The sequence below is a fragment of the Tupaia chinensis genome, unplaced genomic scaffold, assembly GCF_000334495.1.
Source record: "Tupaia chinensis unplaced genomic scaffold, TupChi_1.0 Scaffold149537_1, whole genome shotgun sequence".
NCBI classification, from domain to species: Eukaryota; Metazoa; Chordata; class Mammalia; order Scandentia; family Tupaiidae; genus Tupaia; species Tupaia belangeri.
The window spans coordinates 317993-327991 of record NW_006209381.1 but is presented as its reverse complement, the minus strand read 5'-3'; the positions used below and the strand labels follow the sequence as shown (position 1 = coordinate 327991).

At 43.9% G+C, this 9999-nt stretch overlaps 1 protein-coding gene across 2 annotated transcripts in view; it reads left to right on the top strand.

The window, feature by feature from the left end:
- The first annotated feature begins 10 nt into the window (after nt 1–10).
- Nucleotides 11–9999, top strand: part of PLOD2 (procollagen-lysine,2-oxoglutarate 5-dioxygenase 2) — a 121220-nt gene continuing 111231 nt past the window's right edge. The window contains exon 1 of one of the 2 annotated variants that reach the window (XM_006171408.3): nt 11–323. In XM_006171408.3, the coding sequence (XP_006171470.1) occupies nt 215–323 (109 nt within the window). In that variant the 5' untranslated portion in view covers nt 11–214. The remainder of the gene's footprint in view (nt 324–9999) is intronic. The other variant, XM_006171407.3, reaches the window with a different exon arrangement.

Sequence of the window (9999 nt, the reverse complement as noted above, 5' to 3'; positions counted from 1 at the left end):
CCTGTGCGGACGGCCCCCGGCCTCCCAGCCGCTCCTGCAGCCCGCCGCGGCCCCAGTGCGCGCATCCCGCCGGTCTACTCCGATCTCTACAATCCCCGGCCCGGGGCGGACCCGGGGTGGGGGTGGGGAGAGGGTCCTTGCGCTCTCGCGAGAAGCACGCGGCTGCAGGGGAGTGGGGGTGCCGGAGCCAGATCCGGCCCTCGAGGGGCTGAAGATGCGCGGGTGCGCGGTGCGGCCCCAGCTGCTCCTGCTGGCGCTCGCCCTCCATCCTTGGAATCCTTGCCTAGGCGTGGACTCCGAGAAGCCCGTTAGCATCCCCACAGGTGAGCACCCCGCGGTCCGCTGCCGTCCCGCCAGGCTCGGCCGGGTGGACAGTTCATTCATCCGCTAGGTCTTGGCTCCCGGCTTGCCAGTAAGGAAGTGGGCGCCGGTTCTTTCCTCCCCAGGACCTCCGAGGGCGTCCCCACAACTGCGCTTGGGCAGTGCTGATCCCCAGGGGAGTGTGCACACGCTCTCCTTGGCCCTTGGTGTTCCCCTTAAACTGAGCGCGCCCGATTTCTCCTCAGAACAAGTTGGGGGGTTCCTTTGGGTCTTGCAGGTCACTGGGCACCAATATCTCTCCTGCAGTCTCCCTTCTTGTCCTTTCCGGGAGTTGGCATGATTGACCGGGTTGGAGGAGGCAGTACTCCCCCTGTGACCTAAACACCGGGCCCAGTGTACTTTCTGATTGATGGTGACACATTCCTTCCAGCGCCCCAGGAAGCCGTCGGTAACACCTACCTCTTTGCCAAAAACAACGCTCACAAACCTTGGTTGTGTTCAGTGAGGCTGCCTGGCTGGCCAGAGCCTTCAGGAGGCAGCTTTCCTCCTTTGGGGTTTGGAGGGGAAACTGTGGACACACTGTCTCCCCTTAGCCACTCTTTTGCTGAGGCTGCTGCTGTTCCTTGTTTGCAGAAGCTGGAATGGCAGTGTCTAATTTAATCGAGGTCGTGTAAAACACAGCTTTTTAGTTAACCAGACTAAAGAGAAGTCTCACCACGTTTGTCTGCAAAAATTGCTGCCATTCGCTGCACATTAGAAATCCTTGGGGTTTTCTGCTTTTTGTCCTCAACTCTCTGAAACTGGAGCTTGCACTGTAATGACGTTGAATGTCCTCTTTTGAAAAGTTAGGGCCATTTTGACACTATCTTTTCCCCCTTTCTAAATTGATTGGGGGCTTTTCTGTTCAACTTTCCTTAAACTTAAGGACAGAGATTTCTATTACTGTTTCATGGTTACATCCAGAAGGTAACATGAGGTAGAGTCCCGTTCATCCCTGGAGCCATAGTTTTGTCTTCATCTTTCAGTGTCTCAGAAAATTCAACCACTCAACTGCCCATCTTTCTACATTCTTGCCAAACAGTGCTTGCTTTGTTAGCTTGAGACGGGCATTCAGAATCAGATAGATTTCTATCAGTTACCGGATACTTTTCTTTCTGTCAAGTGTATGGGGTGGTTAAGACATGGATTTCTGAACTAATAGGATTCCTTTACATTTTAATGACTATCTTAATGATTTAAAGATCGTTCTTGTAGACCATAGAGAAGTGAATGCCTTCAGCAAACTTGGAACTAGAGACGTTAAAAAAAAATTTCCAAGAAAATGTCTTTCTTTGTTGAAACACCCAAGGAAACTTTTACGGGGAAATAAAACAACTTCTAAGGACTACGCTATTTTTAGAGAGAACTTGTCAGCCTTTGTATATCTTATTCCCCTTCATTCACTATGTCCCTTTCTTTTTATAGAAGGCTTCCCTTTGTAGCTGTCTTTATGTTTATAGTCAAAATCAGCTTGCTTTCTCAGTGTGGCTTTTAAATTTCATGGAATTGGGGTCACCATGTGGGGGGGGGCAGTGGTTAGGGTTCTGGACTCCCTCATGGCCGAAACAATTCGAGTTCTGGACCTGGCGGTTGACTTTATTACTTTCTCTCTGTGTCTCTCTGGTGAGTGCATGTGTTCTACAGCAAAATTTTTTTAAAAAAGTAATGAATAAAATTAAATTATTTAAAAAATACATTTCATGGAGCTGGACAGTAAACTTTTTTTTTTTGGGGGGGGGGAAGAGGTTTTTGCTATAGGGTGCCCCCCGAAGAGGTTTTTGCTATAGGGCGCGTGCGCTCGCCAGAAAGACAGAGAGAACGAGAGAGACAGAAAGTGAGAAATCACCCCCCAGGGGACATGGCCACGCTGCAATCCCTGCTTCTCCATTCTCCTTTCGGGATCTTGGGCACGCGCACACATGTGCCCGGCATGAGTTTAAGCCAGCGGGTCCGGGACTTGAACCATGGTTGACTGCATGGGAATCCAGTGACATAGCCATTATGCTAACTGCTGGTCCCTGGACAGTAAACTTTTAATGGATTGTAACATCAGAGAAAGAGATGTTCAGATATGAATTTTTTCTCATGAAAAATATAACCACATATGACCCACTATTGAAATCTGAAGTCTGGTCACTTTTGATAGTTGGACATGAGGAATCCAGTTATTTCCTAACTTTGAGAAAATATTAATTTGTAATAGGTAGGGCCAGCAATATCCAGTTGGATCACAGACTTCCATGTAGGCAGATGTTCTTGAGGTTTACATGATAAGCTAGTAAATGTAGAAAGTATACTGCCAGAGAACGTGGCCAGAATAGTGGACTATGGTCTTTTCTATCCCTTAACTATCATGACTACTAATCTGTACATGGCAGCATGCATTTATCTATCCACTCATCTTTAGGACCTAGCTTGATAGGACATCTTATTTTCAGAGAGGCTTTTGCTATAGGGTGTGTGCGCTCGCCAGAAAGACAGAGAGTGACAGAGAGACAGAAAGTGAGACCTCAAGGGGGGATGACCATGCCGCAGACCCTTCTCCTCCATTCTCCTCTCGGGATCTTGGGCATGCACGCACACGCGCCCGGCATGAGTTTAAGCCACCGGGTCCCGGACTCGAACCGTGGTTGGCTACATGGGAGTCCAGTGACATAGCCATAGCCTATGGGGGCCAGCAGGTGGCGTGGTCATTAAGGTGCTACACTCCCATATGGCTAACTATGGTTCGAGTCTTGGACCTGGTCGCTTGCTTTCTCACTTTCCCTCTCCCTCTCTTTGGTCAGATTGAAAACAGACAAACAAAAAACAACAACATGGGCCAGCAGGTGGCATAGTGGTTAAGGCTCTGGACTCCCATTTGGTCTACTGTGGTTTGAGTCTTGGACCCGGCAACTTAAAACTTGTGCCAGATGCATGTTGTGTTTGCACAAAATCCTGAGAGGAGAATGGAGGAAAAGGGATTGCAGTGTGGCCATCCCCCCTGGGGGGTGATTTCTCACTTTCTGTCTCTCTGTCTCTGTCTCTCCAGTGAGCACATGCACCTTACAGCAAAAATCTCTCAGAAAAGAACGAAACCAAAAACCCAAAAATATTAATTGTAAATAAAATAATTCTTTATAAAAAAGGGTGCTTATAACTCTGTCTAACCTTCGGTGTTTGCTAACACATCCCAGCTGCATTAGATCATCACGCACGGACCCAGTTTGCCTCAGACGCTTCTTTACTGTTGAGGACTGCTCTGTGAATTGGAGGGTGTTTAGCAATATTCTTGGCTCTCCTCACTAGAGGCTACGACCCCTCCAGATGTGAGAATAAAAACTGTGTCAGAATGAAAAATGGCCAAATTTCCCCTGGGGGCAGAATTATCCGGGGGTTCAGAACCATTGGATTAGACAAATCTATGTGTGTTTGAGGCAATGTGGTATTCTTCTAGTGTCACTGGAATGATAGCAGCAGCTTTTTTTTGAAGGCAAATATTTATAGTGATTTTCCACTTTTCACTCTAGTAGCGAATGTGCTATTTGAATCATGTTCATCAAGGTTTGGAATACCGGTTTTCCTAGGTTTGGTGTTAAGTGTTGACCAGAGTTGAGAACACTGCTTTTTGTTACATTTACAGAGACTTCTTTTGTGTGCTGTGATGGGTTCCTTTTTGGTTCCACTTTATTTTTCTAATGGGAAGAATTGAAATGAGATTTTGGTTAAAAGCAACCATTTTCTCCTGGCACATTTATAGGAATTCTACCTGAGGTTGATATCCTTATGGGAGCTTTCCTAGGTAAAATCTTTCTAATCGGTGTCAATAAATCAGGTTCATACTTTTGATTTATTTTTCTTGTAGTTTTAAAACTTATTTCTCGCATGAGTGAAAGAAACAGAGAGAGAGAGCAGGAGAACTACCAGGTCTCGATGCTGTCCTCATCCCCAGCCGCCCAGCCAGCCCTGATCCTGGTCCTCCCCGTGTGGTTCGGTCTCCCGGGGCATCACATTATTCCACTCTGCCATTGTCTTGGCCCTCACCATCTTTCCTGCACCTTCTGCCTTCTAGATGAGAGAGGGAAAGGTGAGTGTATTCCTGCCAAATCTTTGCAAGCAGGTCTCCAGACCTGGATCAAAATTGGTGTGTGTTTTCTAAGGTACCTTGACGAGTCTATGAGCTAAACCAAGTTTTTGGCAAAAATAAGGAAATGGTTTCAGATGTTTTCATCAAGGCTGGTATTTCAACCGTTTTCATTTATAAACGCTTTAATCTACTCTGGTACACTCACAGAGGAAAGGGAAAGTTTATCCTTGTCTACTGATGGAAACCAGCAATTTACAGGGTGGAAAGGAAATAGCAAGGTCCTAGAGAAACCACCGGAGGAAGAGAAGGAAGAGAGAAATCCTCTGTGCATTTTCTGTCCTTGGCACCAGCAACACAAAGCCGCCTATCATCCTTAAACAGAGTATGCCTCTGACAGTGGGCCCTTTCGTAGCACAGGCTGGATCTGAGCAGGTCTCTTTATATGTGTTCTTTTTTTCAGTGAATACAATGGGACATTTTTGGAGATTTGTGATAATCTGAAAAAAAAAAAAACTTTGTGGGGAAACATAAGCAACGGTAAAGACACAGTATTAAATCAAAACTGCAGAAAATGTACCGCACTGCATACTTGACAACTGTAATAATAACTCTTTTTTTTTAAAGAGGTTTTTGTTATAGGGCATATGCCCTTTCCAGAGAGACAGAGACAACAGACAGACAGAAAGTGAGAAATCATCCTCGAGATGGGATGGCCATGCTGCAATCCCTTCTCCTCCATTCTCCTCGTGAGATTTTGGGCTCACGCACACACACTTTGTGTGAGTTTTAAGCTGCTGGGTCTGGGGCTTGAACCATGGCCAACTACGTCAGAGTCCAGTGATGTAACCATTATGCCCTCTGCTGGTCCCACCACTGTAATAACTTTGTAGCCATCTTTTGTTGCTCTTGTATAACCCAGTGTTGGACGTGTGCACTTGAAATGCCACTTGATGCTAACCATCTGGATGATCAGTTGATCTCTCACGTAAATTGCACATCAGTTAAAAATGGTCTCTTTTGGTTCTCACATTTTTTTTTTATCATGGTTAGTATAATTCTGAAAATGCTGAATAACTGTGGGACTCATAAAGTCCTATTGGTGATGGGCTCTCAAGAAGCAGAGGAAAGATAGGGCATTATTGTTGATAGAAAGTGTTGAATTGCTTGATATATACCCTAAGTTGAGATCTGCAGCTGTATTTGCCTGCTGTTTCAAGAAAAAGAATCCAGCTTAAGGACCATTGTGAAAAAATCAAAAAAGTTATTTATGAAGAGCCAGCACTATAGTTACACCAGCAGATGTGAAAAACTTATACTTTTTGAGAAATATCTTTTTAAAAAAACTTTTTTCTGTGTCTCAGATTGAAAAGGCAGGTGGGAACTTTCAAACCATTGATAGAAACAAAATGCCTTTGAAGAACAATTCAGTAATGTCTGCTAGAATTGAGAACTCACACATCCTACCATCCAAGATATATCCATGAATCATATTTTCCGATGTATGTGTCTGCCTGTTCTTGAAATTCTGTTCATTGTTTAGGTCTAGCTCATAGAAAATTCTTTTCTTTACTGACTTTCGTCTGAATCTTTCTTTCTAATTTCTTTTTTTTGGAGAGGTTTTTGCTATAGGGCACGTGCGCTTACCAGACAGACAGAGAGAGACAGAGAGACAGAAAGCGAGAAATCACCCCCCAGGGGGGATGGCCACGCCGCAATCCCTTCTCCTCCATTCTCCTCTCGGGATCCTGGGCACACATGCACACATGCCCGGCGTGAGTTTTAAGCCACCGTGTCTGGGACGCGAACCGTGGTTGACTACGTGGGAGTCCAGCGACATAGCCATTACGCTAACTGCTGGTCCCTCTAATTTCTTTTTTGCGAGAGATTTTTTTTAGAGGGTGTGTGCACTTGCCAGAGAGACATCGAGAAATCATACCCCAGAGGGATGGCCATGCTGTAATCCCTTCTCCTTCACTCTCCACTCTCCAGCCGGGATCTTGGGCATGCACACACCTGTGCCCAATGTATTTCAAGCCTCTGGATCCAGGACTTGAACTGTGGTTGGCCGTCTGGGAGTCCAGCAACGTAACCATTATACCATCTACTGGTCTCTCTATCATTAATGCAGTTGGTTTATACAGCTCATACATGCTTGACTTATAGGTGTTTCTGTTTAATAAATAATAAACTCTTTGAAGTCGTGGACCGAGTTTGATTCATTTTCATGCTCTCCCTCGTATCTACTTTTGCCACAAAAAGGCTTCACTTTGGGTTGATTGAGTTTCTTGCTTTTTCTGAGAATTATGAAAAGTGGCATTCAATTAATGAGATTTCTAGCTGCTCATGTTCCCAGGACTTTAGCTGGATTTCCTGAGCTTCTTTTCTCTACCTGGGGACCCGTACACTACCAAGACCTAACTGACAACTTACCAGAGAACATCAGGCAAGGCCTTGTTTCTGAACTGCGTCGGCAGCTCTTCTCCACAGTTATCACCAACTCTACTCGCTTTACTCGATAGAAAGTGACACCTTCCGTATTACTTTTGGGTAGTTCGATGATCCCGTTTTTTGTGTTTTTTTTGTTTTTTTTTTTAAATTAATTAATTTTTTAAGGTGGTAAAATTAAGATTTGAACTGGGTACATAACTTGCAAAAGATCCCCTAGCTGACAAGCAGTACAAGAGGGGCTTGTACACTTCCATGTCTCTCCTGACCTTTGTTCTGTTGGGCTTTTGGGATTTATGGGAAAGAAATAGAACCTGAGTGTCAGTAGCTTAGAGAAGCCAAAGGAACACTTCAGGAAAAGGGGAGGCACAGGGTTTGTAGATTTATGTAAATAGAGGGGAAAGGGGAATGTAAAGTTTATGCAAATGGACGGGAAAACACAGGCTAAAGCAAAATCCCCTGCCCTAGGCCTGGGAGGAAAACGGTGGCCCATGGCCAAACCTAGTGGGCCAAAAACAGACACGTGTTTTTGTAGGGCCTGTGAGCTAACCGTGGTTTTTGCATTTTTAAGTGGTTGACAAATATTCAAAAGGGGATACTTTATTAATATATCATCACATGTAAAAATCGTATGAAATTAAAGCTGCGTTGGCTCTGAGCCACGTTCGTCCACATGTGTGCCGCCGATAGCTACTCTAATACTGCGAGTGGGGTTCAGTAGTTGCTAGATTGGTGTCCGGCCTGCAGAGTCTAAAATACTTGCTATTTGGCCTGTACAACACCACCTTGCCAGCCCTTGCCTTAGGAGATGACATTCCCACTTAAGCTGTGGCTTGTGCAAATCTGCGGCTCTGTTGGAAAGAGCCTGATTCTCGACAGTAGCAGCTGGCTCTGGGCATTTCCGAGGCCTGTTTTTCATTTCAGACTTTGCCAGTGATTCCTCTGGTGTTTTCAGTGCAAACATAGATCTTCTCTGTTATATCTTTTTAAACACAGCAATTGAAGCTCACTAGACATGTTCTTTGGTGTAATAGTGCTGTCACGATCAAGATGAATAAAACACTCTGATGGCCATTTGGAAAGGAGATGCATATTTTTTCGTGAGAGCTTGAGTGTATTCTAGAAGTTGTTTTAGAACCTTGGTTATGAATTTGGCTTAGTTCGTGGGAGGAGATAATTAGCATATTTATCAATGAACATTTTATTTATTTATTTATTTGTACTTAAATTTTACCTTTTATTTTAATCATATTTTTTTTTTTTTTGAGAGAGATTTTCGCTATAGGGCGTGTGTGCTTGCTAGAAACAGAGAGACCCAGAGAAACAGAAAGTGAGAAGTCATTCCCCAGAGAGGATGGCTGCCCTTCTCCTCCATTCTCTTCTTGGGATCTTGGGCATGCATGCACATGTGCCTGGTGTGAGTTTTAAGCCTCTGGATCCAGGACTCAACCTGAGGTCAACCATGCGGGATTCTCATTATGCCATCGGCTGGTTCCTGGTCCTGTGATTTCTTATTTACATTCATCATAATACATTTCTATAGCATATGATATGGTTTTTTCAAAGCACGATACAGTGCGTATCAGCCAGGTCAAAGATATTATCATATATATCACCTTTAACAGATAACTTTCCATTCTTATGTCTGTTAATTTTTTTTTTTTCTGAGCCCCTCCTACTCATCCCCTACTAATCACCATTTTCCTTTTTTTTTTTTCTTTTTTTGAGAGATTTTTGCTTCAGGGTGCAAGCCCTCTCCAGACAGAGAAAAAGAGAGATAGAAAACAAGAAATTACTCCCATCACTTCCCCCAACCCTGGGAAGTGGGGAATAGCCATGCTGCAGTCTCTTCTCCTCCAGTCTCCTCTTGAGATTTTGGGCACATGCGCCTGGTGTGTGTGAATTTTAAGTTGCCGGGTCCAGGACCCGAACCATGGTCGACTACGTGGGGAGTCCAGTAATATAACCATTATGCTATCTGCTGGTCCCCCTCAACACCTTCCTATATAGTTTTTCTTTTCCTGATTGTCACAAAGCAATAATGATATATATATTTTTGAAGAGTCATTTGCAAGTATTAATAGGCAAATGGATTTCCACTTTAGGACAGATGAAGAACGTGAGATTAAAATAGCGTGTAGACATTTCTTCTGTTCTGATTTTGCTGCCTGTGGTAAATGCAGCACTGATCTAACTACTACGCCATTCCAGGCAAATGCTGACTATCCGTGTGTGCTTCTTATGCCATTTATACTCTCTGTGTCTGTTTGTATCAAGAAATCGTTCTCGAGAATGGGGGGCGGAAGGCATGGAGGGCAACCATGGATGCCAGGGACAATGGAGGAGGAAGATGGGACATGGCAGAGGGTAGGGGATGGGGAATCAGGGATGGCAAGACAAAGGGCAAGGTATGCAGGATGTAAGAATTGGAAGATTACTTGCTGAGAACATGTATGCTGATGTGCTTGATTGAACCAATGCACAGTGTATTTTGGATGGAAAATTCATTGGTGTGTTGTGATGGTGTATAGTGAATTAAGGTAGAAAATAAAAATTAAAAAAAAAATTAAAAAAAAAAAAGAAGGTTCCCAGGTTTTATTAAAATTTAGCACATATATCACAATCACAAAGATTAAGCTGTGTCTACATAGCTAAAAGGAAATGGAGCTAAGACACTTACCCAGATAACTGAGGCCAGGAAAACGAAACAAAACAAAAGCACCCTATAGTAATGACCACATCTAAGGAAAGGACCAACAGTTTTCTGCTCTTCAGGACAAACCCTATCTGCTCCCTACCATCATTACCTCTGTTATTCCAAAGTGTCAAGGTTTTTTTTGGGTAAGAATTATTTATTTTATCATTACTATTAAACTTGTTATAGTCATCAGAAAGAGAAAATAAAAAGGAAAGTGAGAAAACAAGCCATCAGGTCTGGGAATTGAACTATGGTTGGCCATGTGGGAGTCCAGTGCCCTAACCACCATATCACCTGCTGGCCCCCAAATGTCAATGTTTTAAACTAAAAGACTTGGAGACAAACATATGTGAATCTGATCACAGTGGTATCATCCATTCTGTGAGTGTAGACACAGACTAAAGAAAGGAAAAAACCAAAGTGACTATTT